The sequence below is a fragment of the Mustela putorius genome, unplaced genomic scaffold, assembly GCF_011764305.1.
Source record: "Mustela putorius furo isolate JIRA1106 unplaced genomic scaffold, ASM1176430v1.1 tig00000788_pilon_pilon_pilon, whole genome shotgun sequence".
NCBI lineage: Eukaryota > Metazoa > Chordata > Mammalia > Carnivora > Mustelidae > Mustela > Mustela putorius.
The window spans coordinates 4,762,549-4,784,780 of NW_025421481.1; the positions used below are offsets into that span (position 1 = coordinate 4,762,549).

Consider the following 22,232-nt stretch of genomic DNA (forward strand, 5'->3'; position numbering starts at 1 on the left):
CCTGGGATCATGACCTGAGCCGAAGGCAGAGGCTTTAACCCACTGAGCCACCCAGGCACCCCTCTTTTAGTATCCTTAACTGGCTTTGGTATCAAGGTAATTCTGGCCTTGTGGTGTTTCCTCTTCTTATGTTTTTTGGAATAGTTTGAGAAGGATTTGTATTAATTCTTCTTTAAATGTTTGGTAGAATTCACCAGTGAAACCATATGATCTCAGGTTCACTGTCGTGGGGTATTTTTTATTACTGACTTAATCTCTTTGTCTTTGGTTTGTTCATATTTTCTATTCCTTTCTGATGCACTCTTCTGGGTTGTCTGTTTTTAGAATTTATCCATTTCTTCTAAGTTATCTAATTTGTTGATATGTGATTATTCATTATAGCCTCTTATACAATTTCTGCAATATCCATTGTATTATCTCCTTTTTTATTTCTAATTTTATCTGAGTCTTTTCTTTTTTCTTAGTCTAGCTAAAGGTTTGTCAATTTTAACAAATCATCCCTATTTTGCTGATCTTATCTATTGTTTTTTTCTGGTCTTTATTTCATTTATTTCTGCTCTCATCTTTATTATTTCCTTCCTTCTAGTCACTTTGGGCAGTTTGTTCTTTCTTTTTCCAGTTCCTTGAAGTATAAAGTTAGGGTATTTGAAATATTCTAATTTTTTTTTTTAAGATTTCATTTATTTATTTGACAGACAGAGATCACAAGTAGGGAGTGAGGCAGGCAGAGAGAGAGAGGGGAATCAGGCTCCCCACTGAACAGAGAGCCTGATGTGGGGCTCAATCCCAGGACCCCAGGATCATGACCTGAGCTGAAGGCAGAGGCTTTAATCCACTGAGCCACCCAGGCACCCCAAAATATTCTAAATTTCTTAATAATACATTTATTGCTATATAGTTCAAACTGCTTTTGTTACTTCTGGGGATGATGGCAGAGTAAGAACTAAAGCTCACCTTGTCCCTAGCTATGTCTAGTCAACACCCACATCAGTGTAAATAACCCAGAAAATAACCCAAAGATGCAAAGAACAGACTCTCCACAGCTAATAATAGAGGAAAGTCTATATCAAAAAATGGTAGGAAGGGTGAAGACTCAATTGGCAGCCAAACTGACCTGTGAGACTGTCTACTAGAGGGAGAAACATTACAGGCACAGAGAAGGGAGAAGAGCAGAACTTACATGAGGCACCCCCAAAATGGTGACCAGTTTTGGGAAACAAATCCCCATAACATTTGGCTTTCTAAAAATTCATGAAGTTAAATGTCTCTGATTTTCAATCAGTGGAGCTTAACACCTGGAACTTTTAAAAATTAGCAGCTCAGATCTGAGAGACTTAGAGGGTGATAGAAAACTGAGTTCTTATCCTTTCTTTTTTTTTAAAGTTATATTTATTTATTTTTTAAAATTTCTTTTCAGCGTAACAGTATTCATTGTTTTTGCACCACACCCAGTGCTCTGTGCAATATGTGCCCTCCCTAATACCCACCACCTTGAGTTCTTATCCTTAAAGAGACAGGACAATAAACAGCCCCACTGAGATATAGCATAGAAACAGCAGTTTTAAAAACACCTGGAGTATACAGGAGGATTTATTTACTAATCTCAAAATGTGTGCTGGAAGGGCAGGGATCTTTAGAAGACTTCTCCAGGAACAAAAGAACTGGTGGGTGCCATTCCTCTCCCTGTCCCCTAGCCTAGATACATGGACACTTGTGAAAATCATCCTGAACACCTTCCATCTAGCCTGCTAACAACTCACCCTGCCTCCACACTCTCCTATGAACATACCCCATTCAATTCACCCTTGGCAGGAAGCCATCGAAAGCAGTGGCATTGTGCAAGCCGACTCCACAGTAGCCAGCAGCACTTCAAAGTCACTCATGCTCTTCTCTGGGGAGGGGGAAGTTAAACTACACCTAACAGTCCAACTGCAACCCCAGCAGTGGGCTGGGGCAGACATCTGGTCTGACTTCAGGCCTTGCCCATCAACAAAACCTTCTCGGGACAAAAGAGGGAGTGTATCCTGCAGTTTGGTGTGACTACAACCTCCATACTGTTTTCCAGAGTGGCTCCACCAGCTTGCATTCCCACCAACAGTGTAGGAGGATTCCCCTTTCTCTTCATCCTCGCCAACATCTGTTGTTTCCTGTGTTGTTAATTTTAGCCATTCTGACTGGTGTGAGGTGGTATCTTGTTGTGGTTTTGACTTGTATTTCCTTGAAGCCAAGTGATATTGAGAACTTTTTCATGTAGTCTGTTGGCCATATGGATGTCTTCTTTGCAGAAATGTCTGTTCTTGTTCTGTGCTCATTTCTTGATTGGATTATTTGTTCTTTGGGTGTTAAGTTTGATAAGTTCTTTCTAGATATTGGATACTAGCCCTTTATCTGATATGTCATTTGCAAATATCTTCTCCCATTCTGTCAGTTGTCTTTTGGTTTTGTTGACTGTTTCCTCTGCTGTGCAAAGCTTTTTGTCCTGATGAAGCCCCAATAGTTCATTTTTGCTCTTGCTTCTCTTGCCTTTGGTGATGTTTCTAGGAAGAAGTTGCTGTGGCTGAGGTCAAAGGAGTTTCTGCCTGTGTTCCCCTCAAGGATTTTGTTGGATTCCTGTCTCATATTGAGGTCTTTCATCCATTTGGACTCTATTTCTGTGTGTGGTATAAGGAAATGGTCCAGCTTCATTCTTCTGCATGTGGCTGTCCGGTTTTCCCAACATAATTTGTTGAAGAGACTCTTTTTTTTCCATTGGACATTTTTTCCTGCTTTGTCAAAGATTAGTTGACCATAGAGTTGAGGGTCTGTTTCTGAGCTCTATATTCTGTTCCATTGGTTTATGTGTCTGTTTTTGTGCCAGTACCATACTGTCTTGATGATGACAGCTTTGTAATAGAGCTTGAAGTCTGGAATTGTGATGCCAGCAGCTTGGGTTTCTTTTCCAACATTCCTCTGGATATTTGTGTTCTTTTCTAGCTCCATATAAACTTTAGGATTGCTTTGAAAAAAATTGATGGTGTTTGGATAGGGATTGAATTAAACATGTAGATTGCTTTAGGTAGCATAGACATTTTCACAATGTTTGTTCTTCTAATCCATGAGCATGGAACGTTTTTCCATTTCTTTGTGTCTTCCTTAGTTTCTTTCATGAGTACTTTATAGTTTTCTGAGTACATATTCTTTAGCTTTTAGTTAGGTTTATTCCTAGGTATCTTATGGTTTTAGATGCAAATGTAAATGGGATCGACTCCTTAATTTCTCTTTCTTCTATCTTGCTGTTGGTGTATAGAAATGCAACTGATTTCTGTGCATTGATTTTACATCCTAACACTCTGATGAATTCCTATATGAGTTCTAGCAGTTTTGGAGTGGAGTCTTTTGGGTTTTCCACATACAGTATCATATCATCTGCAAAGAGTGAAAGTTTGACTTCTTCGGCAATTCGGATGCCTTTTATTTCTTTTTGTTGTCTGACTGCTGAGGCTAGGACATCTCGTACTATGCTGAACAGCAGTGGTGATAGTGGACATCACTGCCATGTTCCTGGCCTTAGGGGAAAAGCTCTCAGTTTTTCCCTAATAAGAATCATATTTGCTGTGCGTTTCTCATAGATGGCTTTGATATTGAGGTATGTATCCTCTATACCTACACTTTGAAGAGTTTTGATCAAGAAAGGATGCTATACTTTGTCAAATGCTTTTTCAGCATCTATTGAGAGTATCATATGGTTCTTGTTCTTTCTTTTATTAATGTATTGTATCACACTGATTTGTGGATGTTGAACCAAACTTGCAGCCCAGGAATAAATTCCACTTGGTCAAGGTGAAGTATCCTTTTAAGGCTTTGTCTTGTTACCATTTTTTGCCTTGAATTCTATTTTGTCTGACCCAAGTATGGCTAATCTCACTTTCTGTTGATTTCTACTTGCATTTCTTTTGGTTTCTTCTTCCATTCCTTTGTGTGTCTGTAGAGCTGAAATGAGTTTCCTACAGGCAGCATATAGTTGGCTCTTGTTTTTTAATCCATCTAGTCACTTTGTACCTTTTAATTGTTGAATTGAATTCATTCAAATTTAGAGTGATTATTGATATGTAAGGATTTATTACTGTCATCTTACCATAGGTCTTCTGGTTGTTTTATATTTATATATTTTTTTCCTTTTCTTTCTGTCTACCTCTAAAGTTGGTGTTTTCCATCACAATATACTCAGTCTTTTTTGTGTGTGTTTCATGAATCTACTATAGATTTTTGCTTTGTGGTTTCTTTCTGGCTTACATAAAAAATATATAAAACAGTCCATTTTATGCTAATAGCCACTAATCTTTGTCTATAAAGCCTCCACACTTTTACTCCTCTTTTTATATTTTTGGTGTAACAATTACCTCTTTTTATGCTGTAAATTCACTAACAAATTATAGTAGCTATAGTTACTTTTAATGCTCTTTTCCTTTAACTTTTTTTTCTAATTATAACATTTGTTATTTTCTCTTTTAATTTTTTTATTTTTTTATTAATTTTTAAAAATTTATTTTCAGCATAACAGTATTCATTATTTTTGCACCACACCCAGTGCTCCATGCAATCTGTGCCCTCTCTAATACCCACCACCTGGTTCCCCCAGCCTCCCACCCCCTGCCGCTTCAAACCCCTCAGATTGTTTTTCAGAGTTCATAGTCTCATGGTTCACCTCCCCTTCCAATTTCCCCCAACTCCCTTCTCTCTAACTCCCCATGTCCTCCATGCTATTTGTTATTCTCCACAAATAAGTGAAACCATGTGGTGTAATGGTGAGCACTCTGGACTCTGAATCCAGCTTTCCTTTAGCTTTTATACAATAGTTAAGGTGTTAATACACCATCCACCAACCTATTATAAAGTTGGTTTTTCTGTTCTAAATACATTTTTCACCTCTACTAGAGTTTTGTGTACCTTCATATATTTTTAAGTCCTCAATTGGCATCTTTTTTTTTTTTTTTTTCCAGCTTCAAGACTTCTTTTCAGCATTTCTTACAAGGCAGGTATGGTGGTGATGTACTCCTTTAGTTTTTGTTTGGGAAAGTCTTAATTTCTCCTTCATCCCTGGCAGATAACTGCCAGATAAAGTATTCTTAGTGGATAATTTTTATCTTTCAGTGCTTTAAATGTCATTCCTTGCTCTCCTGGCCTGTAGATTTTTTTTTTTTTTAAGAGAGAGACAGCAAGAGAGCAACTACAAATAGGGAGAGTGGGAGAGGGAGAAACAGGCCTCCCAATGATCAGGGAGCCCAATGTGGGGCTCAATCCCAGGACCCTGGGATCACGACCCGAGCCAAAGGCAGATGCTCAACAATTGAGCCACCCTGGCCTGTAGAATTTTTGTGAGAAATCTGCTTATAGACTAATGAGGATTCCTTTGTAGGTTGCTTTTCTTCCCCTGGCTTCCTTTAATTTTATTACTGATTTTTGAGAGTTTCTTTATAATGTACCTTGGAGAAGGTTGGTTGGTTTTTTCATTTGTTTTGCATTGAGATAACAGGGTATTCTATTAGCTTTGTGCACTTGTATGTCTAAGGCCTTCCCCTGATTTATGAAGGTCTCAGCTATTATTTCTTTAAAGAAGCTCTCTGACACCCTCTCCCTCTCTTCTCCTTCTGGTATACCAATTATTCTTATATTTATTATGATTGAATCTGATACCTCTCAAAGGGTTTCTTCACTTTTTAAAAGTCCAAGTTCTTTATCCTCTTCTAAGTGAATTATTTCTATATTCCTTTCCTCCCAGTCATTTATTTTTTCTTCCATCTGACTTGCTCTGTCACCTAACCTATGCTCTCTATTGCATTCTTCATGTCATTCACTGAATTCTTCAGCTCCAGAATTTCTATTTGGTTCTTTTTAAAATAATTTTAATCTTTCTGGTAAAGAGCCACTTCTGTTCATTAATTTTATTCCCAAGTTCATTGAATTGCCTTTCTGAGTTTTTGTGAATTCTCTATCAGTTAAATCTGCATTTAACTCTCTGTATTTAAATCTCTATATTGATTTCTCTATCAGTTAAATCATGATATTCTGTGCCTTAGAGTTTGATTGCTGGAGAATTATTTTCTTTTTGTGATACCATATTTGCTTGATTTTCCATAGTATTTGATGGTATGCAACTCTGATTTTGCATTTGAAGTATAGACACCTTTCTTTGTTATGAAATTGTTTACTTTTCTTATAACTCAATAGCCACATGCCCAATAATTTTTATTATTGGCCAGACATGTAGAAGTCCTAAATCAAGAAATAATAAACTATAGCCTGCAGGCCACATCTGGCCAGATACAGTTTTGTTTCTTTTAAAATCATCTCTGAGCTAAAAATGATTTTTTTATATTTGAAGTGTTTTTATTTGTAAGTATTTATATAATATAAAGTATTTAATAGTCTCAATTTTGCCTCTTGGCCCCCAAAACCTTAATTATTTACTATCTAGCTTTTTAAGGGCAAGTTTCTTGATCTCTGCTCTCAGTTACGTTCTTATCTACAAGAAAGTGTTCCTTGTGCTGCTAATAGATAAAAAAAGGAGATGATCGGGTGCCTGGGTGGCTCAGTGGGTTAAGCTGCTGCCTTCGGCTCAGGTCATGATCTCAGGGTCTTGGGATCGAGTCCCGCACCAGGCTCTCTGCTCAGCAGGGAGCCTGCTTCCCTCTCTCTCTCTGCCTGCCTCTTTGCCTACTTGTGATCTCTGTCGGTCAAATAAATAAATAAAATCTTAAAAAAAATAAAGGAGATGATCACTTCAATTTGGTCATGGATTAAGCTGTGCTGGTGTTGGGGACAGTTTGTATAAAACATGGTCCATCTCTGTTTTTTTCTTGTTTCTTGGCCTTGACTGAGAATGTGGTGAATCCTTATCTTCTCAGTCCTAAAAGACAGCAAGAGGCTCAGTTCTGTCCTTTGGAAGGTTTTAATGTTAACTCCATAGCTTATTGCTCATCAAATCTTCAATATATTGCATCATTAGAGATAAAAAATGAATTTACATAAAAAGGTCAATTCGACAATAAACTAGAAAAATCCTAAAAGGTTTGCATGTAATAACACAGCTTCAAAATATGTAAAGGAAAAGCTGACAGAACTAAAAGTTAAATTTATAATCATATGTGGGGATTTTAATATACTTAGTAACTAGTAGATAAAATAGTTGAATAAGAACATAGAAGATTCAAACAGCACAAACAACATTGATTAATGACATCCATAGAGCATTATATCCAGCAATTGCAGAATACACTTGAAACACTCACCAAAATATGCCGGGACATAAAGAAAATCTCAACATATAATGAAGAACTGACATAACATAGAGAATATCCTCTAACTACAGTGGAATTAAATTAGATATCAGTGACAGAGGGATAACTAGAAAATACCTACATGCTTTGAGGGTAAGCAAAACATCACTAGAAAAATTCATAGGTCAAAAATGAATGGCAACTGGAATACATCTTGATAATGAAAATATTACTTGTCAAAACTTATGGGATATAGCTAAGCAGTGTTCATAGAGAAAATTACAGCTCTAAATGCCTATATTGGATAAGAAGAAAAGCTGAAAATCAGTAATTTACATTTCTTTCTTAAAATGTTGGGAAAAGAGAAAATTGGGCCAAAGAACACATAAGAAAGGAAATAAAGATAAAAGCAGAAAGAATGAAATAGGAGGCAAATGTATAATAGAGAAAAAATTTAAAAAACATAATTTATATTTTTTAGAAAAGACTAATAAATTTATTGCCACACTGTTAAAGAGAAAAGCACTAACTATTGAATTATTCATGAAAAAGAATATTACTACAGACCTTATACATATAACAAGTTAATAGAAGGGTATTATAAACAATTTTATTCCACTAAATTTCAAAATTAGACAAAATGGATAAATTTCTTGAAAAACACAATAAAAAACCAACTATCAAAAGGATACCAGAAAAAACAGAAAATCTAAATAGTCCTATATCTATTAAATACATTAAATCTACAGTCAGAAATCTTCCCACAAAGAAAATTTGAGGTCTAACCAACCTCATTGAGCTTTTCCAAATACGTATGTAAGAAATAATAATGTTACATAAACAGTTTAAAAGAAGAGAAACAGAGGAGAAAATTCTCCAAATCAGAGGTCATCATAGCAATGACACCAATCCCCGAAAGAAACATTACAAAAGAGAAATACTGTAGTAGGATATGTTTCATGAACTTATACACAGATATTAGCAAGTTAAATTTGGCAATTAAAGAAAAAAAAAGTATGACCAAGTGAGTTTTTACCCCAAGTTTGCTAGGTTGTTGTAACAATGTTAACAACAACAAAATCATCAATGAAATTCACCACATTTAATAAAGAAAAACTCACATCTTAGTAGTTTTAGAAAAATGATTTGATAAAATTTAATTATAATTCATGATGACTTCAGCAATCTAGGGATATAAGGAAACTGCTTTAACCTGACAAAAGGTATGTTACTGGCAAGGTTGGGGGGAAAATGAGTAGGCAGAGCACAGAGGCTTTTTAGAACAGTGAAAATACTTCATTTAATATTATAAGGATAGATAAATGTCTTTATACATTTGTCCAAACTCACAGGATGTAAAACACCAGGTGCGAAGTAAACTCTGGACTTCAGGTGATTATGTGTTAATGTAAATTTATCCTTGATTAAAAAAAAATGTGCCATTCTGGTGAATGATGTTGATAATGGGGAAGATAAGCATGTGTGGAGATAGGAGGCATATGGGAAATCCTGAGACTTCTCCATTTGGTGGTAAACCTAAAACTGCTTTTAAAAAAATAGTCTTAAAAAAATCAAGGAGAAAAGAAAATCCCAATAGAAAAGTGAGCTATGTATAGAAATTAGAAATCTGACTCTAAAAGTTATAGGCAACCAATTCTGAAGAATGAAGTTGAAACTTTTATGTTGGTGTATTAAAGTGAATAAGAGATTATGCTGAGTGAAATAAGTCAAGCAGAGAGAGTCAATTATCATATGGTTTCACTTATTTGTGGAGCATAATAAAAAGCATGGAGGACATGGGGAGTTAGAGAGAAGGGGGTTGGGGTAAATTGGAAGGGGAGGTGAATCATGAGAGACTATGGACTCTGAAAAACAATCTGAGGGGTTTGAAGTGGCGGGGGTGGTGGGAGGTCGGGGTACCAGGTGGTGGGTATTATAGAGGGCACGGATTGCATGGAGCACTGGGTGTGGTGAAAAAATAATGATACTGTTATGCTGAAAATAAATAAATGAAAAATAAAAGAGTAAGACGTCAATTAGCCAACCAGGAAAGGATATTTAATTTGCAGCATAGCTATTAGATAAAGGACTCATATCCAAAATAGGTAAATCACCTCTACAAATCACACAAAAAAACAAACAAACCAAACAAGAACATGGATTTAAATGAGAATTCACAAAAAAATCAAATAGCCTTATGGCCATAACCATATGAAAAGGTGCTGAGCATTACTAGTTGTCATGAAATTTCAAATTAAAATCACGAGATACTACTATGTACCAATCAGAGTGGCTAAAATTTGCAAAGACCTAACAAGTTTCAGTGAGTATTTGGAATTAACTGAAGCTCTAAGATTGCTGGTTGGAGTGTAAACTGGTACAACCCAGTTTTGAAAACTGAAAGTATCTGAAGATCAACAAATGCCTATCTTATGGCCTACTAAGTCCACCCCTCCATAAGTTCCCTTCTGAGATATGCATATATGTTAACCAAATCACATGTAAAAAATGTTCACAATACTATTTGTCAGAGCCCAAACCTGGTAATAAGCCACGTCTATCACCCGTAGCATAGATAAATAATGACACATACCTATTTTCAGGAGCCTAGAAGATCTGTAGACTCACAAAATCGTTCATCTGTTGGCACACTGACCTCTGCATTTCCACAAATAAATTTGCCTTTTTTTGGACTCAAGCTTGACAGAGGCATTGATTCCTATTAAAAAGCATTTATCTAGCACATTTTTAAAAAGTTTTTAAAATTAAATTAATTTATTTAATTTCAGAAAAACAGTATTCATTATTTTTTCACCACACCCAGTGCTCCATGCAATCTGTGCCCTCTATAATACCCACCTTCTGTTACCCCAACCGCCCACGCCCCCGCCACTTCAAACCCCTCAGTTGTTTTTCAGAGTTCATAGTCTCTCATGATTCACCACCCCTTCCAATTTACCCCAACTCCCTTTTATCTAGCACATTTATCCTTAGGAGTGCTCATGAAGTTTCATACTTCATACTTCATTTTATGATATGAGAGAGGACTGAAGGATTGGTGGTGATGGGGTCTGTGTGTTGCGGGGAGAAGAGAAAGTTGGGGAGTGTCTGGGAGTAGAAATGCAAAACACACACCACACACACACATACACACACACACACACAAAACAACCACATTTGCAAGATGAGATCCGTATCAAAGAGAAACTCCAGTGCTCGCTTCAGCAGCACATATACTAAAAGAGAAACCCCACCAGCTTCATAATTTTGCTCCAGGTATACATTCTAGGAATACTATATGGCAATGAAAATAAAGTTTACTATGTGTAGAAGAATCTTATGAATATGATATTTAGTGAAAGAAGCCAGTTACAAAATAGTATGTATTGTACAATTTCACTCACATGTAGATAAAAAAGGGGAAAAATTAATCTATGGTGTTAGAAATCAATAGCATGATTAGTGAGGATGTTAGGACTTGGAGAGAAAACAAAGAGCCTTCTTTGAGTCGAAGAATCTTCTTTGATAGATAGATTCTTAGATATCTTATTTCCTGATTGACCATACAGAAAGGCAAACATTTTCTTTAAGGAGCCAGACAGTAAACATTATAGGCTTGGTAGGCCTGTCTCTACCAAAACTATTCAACTATACTATTGTGTAAAACCAACAATAGAAAATATGTAAATAACTGGATATTGCTGTGAACCAATAAAACCGTATTTATAAAAACTGACAAAGACAAGGGAGTTGGGGGAAATTGGAAGGGGAGGTGAGCCATGAGAGACTATGGACTCTGAAAAACAATCTGAGGGTTTTGAATGGGTGGGGGGTGGGAGTCGGGGTACCAGGTGGTGGGTATTAGAGAGGGTACGGATTGCATGGAGCACTGGGTGTGGTGCAAAAATAATGATACTGTTATGCTGAAAATAAAAAAAACCAAACAGACAATGGACTCAACTTGACCTGGGTGCTGTAGTTTGCAAAATTCTCACCTACATAGATTGGTAAATATTTAAAAATTTATTGATCTGTACACTTAGTTATATACTTTCTGCACTATCATACTGCAACGATTACATTAAAAATATAAATAACAAAGCAAGGAAATCATTAAGAAATTAAATGAGAAGAATGAAAGGACACAGGATTCACTAGTCTGCTTGTGATGTTTCTGAGATTTGTTTCTTGCTGCAGATACTGCAGCATTTGGAGCACTACTCATTCTAACCACATAAAAAATTCTTTTCAAGCACTCAATATACCAACATTATTGTTCATTTCCTTCTTTATGGGAGAAAAGTCTATTAAGAGACCTCAAAATGGTTAGTTCTCTTAATGAATTCCCTTTATTAAGTTTTATTATTAATGCCTACATTGATTTTTTCCTCTAAGTTATATTATCCTGCCATTCTATAATTGAAACTCCAAAAACAATAGTAGATACTTAAGATATAAGCAATCTAAGAACATTAAGCATCAATTCTACTACTCCTTTAATTTTCAGATTTTTCCCAGAAAGAACTGTTTCTTTCAGAAGTAATGCATCTTGCTCATCCCTACCCCACTTTTACCCCAATGTTAAAGAGCTTAAACATAATTGAAAGAAAAAAAGAACAGCAACCCATATACACTCAATATATCTGTTAAGCAAATTTGTTAGCTTTTCTCCCCTGGGAGATAAGAACAGGAAAATAATAACGATAATACAAATAACATGTACCAAGTGTATCCTATGAGCCCAGTCATTGTTCTAAACCCTTTCCATTGATTAAATCATTTAATCCACACAAGGACCTTATGAAGTGGTTACTCTCATTATTTTCCCTACTTTAGAGGTGAAAAATTGAGACAGGGATTAACTGTCCAAGTTTCATAGTTAACAAGTGATAGGGCTAGGATTTGAACCCAGGTAATCTGGTTCCATAGCCCATGCTCTTGAATACATGTTTGGGTACATGTACAACATACAAGATAAATAACTTGGGTTTGATTAATAGACAAATTTAAGTCCTTGAATGTAAGTGGAGTATAGCTTAAGCATTCCCAGCTTCCTGCCATCCTCCCCAAGAGAAATGGCTGTTCCCCTGATCCCCTCTACTGATGCATCCTCCAGCATCGAGGGCACTTTATATCTCTGGCTTTCCCCCACTAGCTCATGTACTCTTTGAAAGCTGGGACTGTGCCTTATTCCTTCTTGTAGCTCTTGTGGCAAGCATAGCATCTGCCTGGACATAACATGGCTCAATACATGTCTGCTAAATGAGGGAATCAATCATGCCATGGTAACTCCCTTTTCTTTGGTTCACCAAGTTTTCCAAATCATTTTTGTTTCCTGGTGATTGATTACAAGGGAAAGTGCACAATGTCATGAAGAGTTCAAAGTGCCTAGGCTTTTGACACCATCTCTATGGACTGAGCTTCTTAAAGCAAGAAACTCCCCTCCTCTCCATTCGGCTGGAGAATTCTCCCACATGGCTGGCCTCAATGATAGAGGATGCCTGTCTAGCTGAATATAGCTTGAGTTCTAGAATTGGCATTTAGAATTAATAGGATTAAATAGGATATTTGCATACTCATTTCTAAGTATTCGTCGAAGAGTCCATAGGCATTCATGGGCTGAAGGTTGTAGTCCTTTTCCCACTGTGGGAAACTTATTTTTCTTTCGGGTCCACGTTCTTGTCGTACTTTTCTTCTGGTCCACCAATTCTGAATTAACCTGCACAACAAGATCAATTCCTTTAAAAAAAATATATGACTGTTCATAAGACTTAAGCAATAAGACAGACTTCAAATACAGAACCATAATTTAAAAACATTTAGGATCAGCTGCCAAGGAAATAAAACCTTGGATTAGCAAGATTGTATCAATGGCTGTACTTCATGCATTTGCACTTGCAAATGAACAGAATGACTTTTTAACTATTCATGAAATTATCTCATGTTCTGTGTTGCCTCAGAGGGTAGGATGGAGGACAACATCTATAAACTTTTCCTCTAGCACCAAGGCAACACCCAGACCACAGAGTAGAGGAAGGTTTGGCTTAGCTGACTTAATTTAGGATGCATGGGCAAACTTAATCATGTGAGTGCTGGCCTACATATTCTGAGGGCCTGGAAGCTCTACAGATCCATTAAATGCTTCCCCTCTTAGCACATGGAAGCTTGCACATCCACAACTGGACTTGCCTGCTTTTAGCTTGAGCTCAACAGGGACTCTGATTCCCAGTAAAATACATCTCACACTGATGAGATTAGCACATTAATCCTTAGTAATGGTCAGGAGTGCATCTTATGAAATGGAACAGGATTGAGAAAGTGGGGGTAAGGACCAGGTCTGTGTGCTATAGGGGACAAGGAAAAATGGAGGGGTATCCAAGATTAGACATGCCAGAAAAACCCAAAAACAAATGGCAAAATAAGGAAATAATGGGATGGGTATAAAAAAATAAACAACCTACTTTGCAGTTTTGCTCTCTGTCCATACTACTAGAAGATAAAATATAGTTCTGTTGATGTCTGACATTTTGATAAATTATGGTTTACACTTTAAAGTAGCATATAATGCTGCTAATTTTTAAATTTTATGCATTTAAAAAAGTTTCGCAGACAACATCAAGCACTTGGAATAAGTTTTCTAAAAATCTAAGGATAGAAAATTACTGGCCTAGGTTCCGACTAAGAGCCAAGAAGTGACTTTTTCGAAGTGATCCAAGTTCTAGCTAATCATTCTGGCTGAGTGGTCCTCCTTGAAACCTGGAGTTCTCTATAGAGACAGCAAGCTGACATGGAAATCAGTAGGTAGGGAATTAAAGCAGAAATAGAAGTTGTTGATTTATGTACCTTTAAAACTTAACTGACCAGAGCTGAGCAAACATAGCAGAATTCAAGGATATCCTTACAAAAGTGATGGAAGTTTTTGTCTATTGTCATCAACATCTACTATTACCATCAGGCGATCCTATTTTTACTTGTCAAGATATATTGACTTAGAAATATTCCAGTTTCCTTTCTGCATCCCTAAACTTTTCTCTGTTCCAGAAGTTCCTTTTTTATACAGTTTGAAATTAAGGTAGTTTGAAAAAATTACCATTCCTGATTTACCATGGAGGTGGGGGGGTAGAGTTCTAGTTAATGAGTCATAGCTGGTGAGAGCCTTGAAATGCTACAGCATGAGGGTCAGAAGCATTATTTAAAGGAGCTGCAAGCAAGTGTTCAATGTTTAGGGCCCCACAGAGAACTTTTTAAAGAATATTCATGATCATTCACACTTCTTGTACTAAATCTCCCAAGAGCTGATGTTTATTACTTTCATGACTGCCTTTGAATAACTGAGCATGAACACTTAGCTCCAGGTATCAGCACGGCTGAGTCTGCACTGCTTATCTTACTTGCCACACCTAGAAAAGTCAATAATTAGCAATGCTCCCACTCAACTATAGAAATCTAAGGTACTTACGGGTAGCCAAGTTCCATGAAATTATTCCATGTCTGCTTTAGCACCATTATAATACCCATTTGCATACAGAGATCAATAAGGCATCCACTAGGATGGCACTGTGAGGTAAGCAAACATAGAAATTCCAGAATCAATGGCAGGGAAGGAAGAGTGTTTGGTTTCTAATCTGCACAAAGTTGCCCTAGGCTATTTAATATAAGACTGTAGGAAATAAGGAGTGATGGAAGAATACAGACCTCTTCTAGTCTCCACCTGTTTATCAGTCTCAAGTAGGCACCTGGGTGTCCTGTAAATCTTCAACACACAGAAAAACAAACCATTAGCACCCTATAGGTCTAAGCTTTTTGTGATTATTGTGTTCAGCTTAGCACATGTCCAATGAAAATTACTGGTACACTCAGGTCTGAGAGAATTAGGAAATTCTCCAGAGCTGCCATGACTGCAACTTCTAGAATTTTCCAGGAATATTTCCTTTCTGGACTGTCTGGCTGCTGACCATAGAGGCCAGCTCTTGCTGCTCTGTGTGACTTTGAACATTTTCTGCTAAATATCAATCACTCTGGCCTATATAACAAACAGCATGTTGGATTGAAACAGGTTCTGATCTTTTTGAATAGAAGCTTAATTTGAAAAAAAAAAGAGCTTTACTGTTTGACTAGAATTCCACACTGAAGTAGCTCCGATACTGAGAAGTGCTACACCCATCCCGCCCAAATCCAACACTCACCCGTCTCTGGTTTTTCTCTCTTCAGAGACTACTTCCTGGCACAAAAGAGTTCATAGGACAGGACTACTTAACATAGGAGCCTTTGCAAATCCTTGTAATTGCTGGATTCAGAAATTGTCCACTCTTCTCTGGCATCCTATATCACCCCCTCTCCCGTTTGGATGTCCTTCCCTCTTCTATGAAGGTGGGCATCCAGGACACGCTGCAGATCCCCCTCTCCACCCTCTCTACCACCTCTTAGGTCAACTGCTCATAAAAGTGTGAGATCTGGGGGCCTGACTCAGGTGCGGATGGAGCCCACAAGTTTTAAATCCATCCTTCACTTGTGCCAATGTTTTTCCTCTATGTACCTTAGCAAGAAAAGGCACACAGGTAACTTTTGAGTGCAGTGACCATTCCCTAGGAAGGGAACAGGAAAGGAAAGGAGTGGTCTAATCTCTTTCTACTCTTTGTATAAATTACTCTAAAGGAGGTGCTTCTCTGTCACCCTGGTCAGTGACCTCTGAGTGCTCTATCCCTGGCCTGCAGAAGTGTGGAGAGATCAGGTCCTTACCTTCCAAGGAAAAATGCGATGTAAAATGTGGAACTGTTCAGATTGACAAACTGAAAAAGAAACATTTTCAGGGTGAAGCTGTTCTCCCACTCGGACTCTGTGCGAGGCTGTTCTGTGGACAAAAAGGGAGTAGAGTTTGAGAGGTTGCCTTTGACCCTTCTTAACTCCCTCTGCCCTACTCCCTATACACACAGGATAGGAGCAGAGGTGCCCTGAGAAGGCTTCAGGAGACCCCAGTTTTCCTATAGATGGTGGATGATGGAATAGACCACCTCAAGCTTGCAGACCAGCCCAGCCAGGGTGTGGTGGGAAGGAGCTACTGACCTATCTGAGGGGATGGAATATCCAGGTTGTTCTGCTGTGACAGGATGCACAGAGAGCCTAGAGGAGAGAAAGCTAGGGCTGCTCTCCTTCTGCTCTTAGTTTCTGTCTGTGGGGTAGGGTGTGGAGTCGGTCCCCTCCCATTTCCTAATTAATTCCTTGTTCTTCAATTCTATTGTGAAATGCCAGGTGCTGCTGCACGAGAGAGAGTCAGACCCCTCCCCTCTCAGAATGCTGTGAGTATCTGACTTCTTTGCTTGTCACCCTCATGCATCATTTTTCTTTCTCATGGACAAATACCCAGGAGATGACCTCATTTTAGAGTTTTAACCTATATCACCATTTACATCTTACAGTGTTCTGACCAGGTGCCAATTCTCATCTCCTTATATTTGACTTCCATAAAGCAAGTGCTCTTTGGACACTGTGATATGAATCAAAATATGAATCAGACTTCCAACTTGACATCTCATATCAAATGCACCTATCCTTCCCTAGAAGCTGCATCCTCATCCCAAGTAATGTCAATGAGAATATGTTTAATTCCATTGTACTTTCTATGTTTCCATAGTCCCTGCTTCTAATTGCTCTTTGCCATTTCACCCCATCGATTCCTTTTCCCCTAATTCCTCAAAATGCTTGCTGAGGGCATATCTGAGAAGGGGGAGGAGAATCATATTTAACAAGGCTGTACCGCTGTTGAGGAAAGAGAAGACAAAGGATTTAAAAGGGTTTTTATCTTTACTTCACTTCTGCTCCTGAACTATTGGTTACATAGGAAGGTCTCCCAGGTTGTTAGCCAGCTGGGTGGGTGCCCAGGTGTCCCAACCACAGAAGGGCCAGGGCTGTATCTCCCTGGCGTCTTTGCCAGCCTGGATCAAGGGGCCACTGGACACAATCTGCCAATGTACCTACCTCTTTAGTGGATATAAACTTCTTTCTATGTTTCTGGGCTAAGGGTGGTAATGATGGAGGATTTTAATGACATTAAAGGAGATATACCAGGTATCTAGCTCTGTATCTGGCACATAGGAAGGCTCAATAAATGTCATCTTGTATTATAATGATTATAAATAAAAGCACTTTTTTGATCCCTCCCGACAAGCTACATATGGGAAAGTGCTAAAATAGGTTTATATGTGGGAGTATGTAATTTTCTTAAATTGCATAGAGTAAAATGACCAATGTTTCATTAATAAAATTGGGACAATTTCTTTATCTTGAAAACATGGAAAATGTACAGTGTACAGACCAGATTGGTCTGTTTTATGGATTCAGAGAAATGTCACCTTTAAGGGTGACTTATCCAGATGATTGTTATTTCTATAAGTAATGATTAGACCACCTACATTTGTGGTGGAAGGCCCCCAATCTTCAAAGCAACTCATCTTGCTGTGGTTTAGATACACCACAAAAGCTTGATACATTTTTAATTAAATAAAAATTGAAAGCAAAGCAAATGAACACTTTTTTCCAATGATTCTGGGCACTTTATCTACTACTTTAATGATGCTATAATTTTTTTGTGCATTAAGAGAAAACCTGTTTCAAATTACATTAGCCCATGATAGGTAATGTTTATGACAGGTTTTAAAGCTTTAAGTAGAAATGACTCCCCTTCACTTACTTGTGGAGCATAAGGAATAACATGGAGGATATTAGGAGAAGGAAAGGAGAAGTAAAGTGGGGTAAATTGGTCAGGGAGACGAAGCATGAGAGACTGTGGACTACGAGAAACAAACTAAGGCTTTTGGAGGGGAGGGGGATGTGGAGATGGGGCGATCCTGGTGGTAGGTATTAAAGAAGGCCATGTATTGCATGGAGCACTGGGCATGGAGCATAAACAATGAACCTTGGAACACAGAAAAAAATAAAGATGTTTAAAAACAGAAATGACTCCCCAATTACTAGACATATTTAAAATGCCCTGTTGAAGGCAAAGAGCAAATAATTGTATGCAATTCAAAACAAAAAGAATATTTCTCTTCAGCAGGGTTTCGGAAATCAGTCTTTGAAAAGATACTTCCCAAACTGCAATGTTGTGCTATGAAATAAAAAGGGTCTCACTTACCTAAATTTGTTAGAAGAAGTGCAACTTTCTCATAGAGCTGTAAAACAAATTCCATATATTGAATAATAAAGCTGTGGATGCTATAAAATCCATAGTTATAAAGGAAATAGGTAATCAAGTCATGAGTAAAAATAATTTCATTAACCACACATTATTCAACAATGAACACACTGTAAACAAACAGCTGTGTCCTTTCAAGGCAAGAAAGAAAAGCACAAGATCCCATTTTACTATTTTTAAAATCTCACTTCCTATGTTAGAGTAAATAATTGGCAACAAGGCCAGCTGCGACTAATTACTAGCTTGCTAAGTGATGCAGGGCAAATCACAACATTCTTGGACCTTAGCATCTCTAAGACTGATTCTGATGGTAAGATTCTGTAAACTCATTGTGTATGGACTTGCTGTATTTTCTAGATTAGAGCATTCATAAATACTGAGATGATGAAAACTTACTAGGAGCCCTAAGCTTTTGGTATTCTGCTTTTCCATGAGTACATTGGATGCATCCTTAACTCGCCCAGCCATCTGGTAAATGCAGGGTCCTGAGAGGGAAGGGAAAAGTGTGTGTGTGTGTGTGTGTGTGTGTGTGTGTGTGTGTGCATGCACACCCATGTATGCATATGTATATGGAAGTGCAGAGGCCACAGTTCAGAGCAAACCCAGATCTAGGAGATTCCTGAGAGAGGGCTAAATCAAGGAAAAGAGCAGGTGTCTTCTCTACAATGAGACAGTAAAATGGAAAGGAAAACTAGTCAAAAGGATTGGAACAACATGAAAATTAAGATCATATTTAAAGTAGTAAAAATGCCCTGGTTAAAGTTCCCCAGGCTGGAATTATGACTTTACCAGTCAGCAAGCTGTAGAGCTTGGGCACATCACCTCATCTCTTCTTCAGACCACTGTTTTTCTTTTCTGTGACTGAGAATGGGTACTGGACCATTTATCTTGCGGTCCTTCCAAACTTCTGAATTTTCTTATCCGAGACTTCTGCTAAGTACAGAGTTAAGTAAAATACTGATTGTATGACTCAAAACTTAGAACAATGACTATGATTTGCTATAATAATATAACTAATATGGCCATAGTATCATATTTTGTGTGCAGAAGCCACAGACTCTTAAGAGTCCAGAGTTAAAAGAGATTGGTGTAATTTTCAATAAGAAATCCAGTGGTATAGTCATACATTTTATCTTAAAAGTACTGATTAAGTACAGATTAGGACAGATGTTTTAATAAAATATATTTTGCTTTACAAATACACTCTATTATTAAAGTCAGTTATGTGATTTTCAAGGAAAATTAGATTTGACTGAGATCATCTTTCTCAAAATACAATTTTTGACTGTCCAGTTTATCCTTTAGATCTTTCACATTGATATGCTTTTATCCAAGTGGCTCACTTTGCACTTCTGTCTCAAAGGTCTTGGTAGCTGGTGACATGTCCATGTTATCTCGGTTTAGACACCGCCAAAAAAATGAAACTTAAAAAAGGAACAGCACATTGGGGAGGTATGTGCTTTGGTGAGTGCTGTGAAGTGTGTAAACCTGACGATTCACAGACCTGTACCCCTGGGAATAAAAATATATGTTTATAAAAAATAAAAAATTTAAAAAAAGGAACAGCACAGTAATCAAAATATGATCAATATTAACATTTTGAAAAATAAGGCAAAGTATATGGGGATCCACAGTCAGGATCCATGGCATCTGTGACCATTCTATAAATGTTAAAGATGCAAGGGAATGGACAGTGAAACTTTCAGCAGGATACAAAGAGAAAGGGCACGTAAGCAGAGGGCCTGATGGTCACTGAAAGATCTTCTGATGAGTGGCTTCTGGAAAGTGTCTGATTTCTCATTAGGAAGTTGAGATAGATATCATGGATGGTTTGTTCTGATAAAAGCAGTAGAAAATCTGTTTCCAAACTGGATGCCACAAATTGTGAGAGTTAAAATCTGTAACTGGCAGAAAGTGTTCTGATCTGAAGTATACTTCCAAAGAAGCTCTGAGTACTTCTAATTTGATTTTGTCCACCCAAACAATATATGGGGGCCTGTTCTGATGCATCCCATGTTCTCTGGTTCACTTCTTTCGGGAATAAGACCCTGTGGTCTTCAGTGTTGAGAGTATAATGAAATATCAGATTTGTATTGGTATGGCTGCATAAAAAGGATGGTTATATCTCCTCTTGGAATGTATTCTTTGTTGGCATCGTTTGTTTCTGACCACCATACTGAGATGTTCCTAGTTCACTAGTGAGGCAGAATGGGATTAAAATAGTACATCAAGGAGCAAGAAAATCCTTCCTATTTACTCCATCTTTGAGGCATTTATTTTTCAAGAAGAAATAAAATGAAAATTAGTAAGCATCCCTTAACCAGTCACTAGGAAGTATCATATTTTGTTGGGGTCCAGAATATTTTTTTTAAAGAGGGACCCATGCTGGGAGCCCAACACAGGACTTGAACTCTCTACCTTAAGATCACGACCTGGCTGAGATCAAGAGTTGGATGCTTCACCATCCAGGTTCCCCAGGATGCAGAATTTTTTTTATAAAATATATTGTATTTTATTTTTAGAGTACACGCTACATAAGAGTAAATACACAACAAAAACATAACAGAGTAAATAGACATCATAAAATCTGGAAAATAAGCTTATAGGTCTCCTTCTTTAGTTAAGGTTGGACAACTCTAGCAGAATGTCAGAAACAGGGTATGTGATCTATAACAATACTATTAAAAAATTAGAGGCTGTAATGAACAGAAGTTAAAAACCAATCTAGCTCTCAAGGTTTTTAATATTCAATTAATGGAAAGTATTAATGATTCATGTCTAAATGATGACTTTTTTTTTGCAAGACAAGTATGGCCAGAATTTTAAGTAGTTGGAAATAATTTATGTAGCTATAAAAAATGTATATTGTAGGGTCATGAAAATACCTTAAATTGAGTAATTTCAGAAGTCATTAGCTAGTTTAGTTCTGAACTGGTCAAAGCTACCTCATAGTTATTAGTCTGTCATCTGTTATTTATGTGTTATTTGCCTAAGGACTTACTTTTTTATTTTTTGGATATTCTGATGTAAATCTTTCCAAACTATATTACATACTCAGTTGCCTTTGTAATGGAACCTGTAAGGCCTCAGGGCATAAGACAGGACTAGGAATGTGTTTGCTGGGATGGGGATGTCATGGGCATTGCTTCCTGCACAGTAGCGTCTTGGATGGTGCTGCTTTGAAAGTTCTTACATGTGTTTCTTATTTTCTTTTCTTTCCCTTGCTATGGTTTATCAGTTCCTTCTCTTGCAAGAATTCTTGCCTTAGTGACCTTCTGTTTTTCTAGTCTGATGTTGATGAGAAATCAGAACAGCAAAGGTGTTTACATGTACCTAAAATAAATGAAAATACTCATTAAGGGCCTTCTTGAAAATAATACATGTTAGCTTTAGTGTGTAGACTCTACATTATCCATTTTGGTCACTCTGAAATACCTGTTAGATAAAGCATAGAAATGCCTAGTAGTCTAGTTCCCAGCACATAGTAGGTGTCCATAACTATATAGTTTGCAATGTCCATAACTATATAGTTTCCCCTCTCCCTATGCTACCTTCTTCATTTTTAGTTTATTTTCTCTTTTCTTGGCTGTGTCTCGTGAAGTAGAGATTGCTGGATAAGTGATTTCCAGTTCAACAAAGTCGAACTCTGACAATACTGGTATATCTGCTCAAAATATATGAGCAACCATGTATTTATAGACTCACTGTATGTATTTCTTAAGATGCATAAATTTAATTTTAATATGGCATTTGAGAGAAAAAGGTCATTAATTCATTGCAAACTA

At 37.3% G+C, this 22,232-nt stretch overlaps 1 protein-coding gene across 3 annotated transcripts in view; it reads right to left on the minus strand.

Moving 5' to 3' along the window:
• The window catches only part of ANO4 (anoctamin 4), a 457,427-nt gene that overhangs the window by 28,061 nt on the left and 407,134 nt on the right, over positions 1 to 22,232 (minus strand). For all 3 annotated transcript variants that reach the window (XM_045084796.1, XM_004742962.3, XM_004742961.2), the window contains 5 exons: positions 18,388 to 18,424; positions 15,996 to 16,107; positions 14,952 to 15,009; positions 14,716 to 14,813; positions 12,833 to 12,975 (listed from right to left, as the gene is read on the minus strand). In XM_045084796.1, coding sequence (XP_044940731.1) covers positions 12,833 to 12,975; positions 14,716 to 14,813; positions 14,952 to 15,009; positions 15,996 to 16,107; positions 18,388 to 18,424 — 448 coding nt within the window. The remainder of the gene's footprint in view (positions 1 to 12,832; positions 12,976 to 14,715; positions 14,814 to 14,951; positions 15,010 to 15,995; positions 16,108 to 18,387; positions 18,425 to 22,232) is intronic.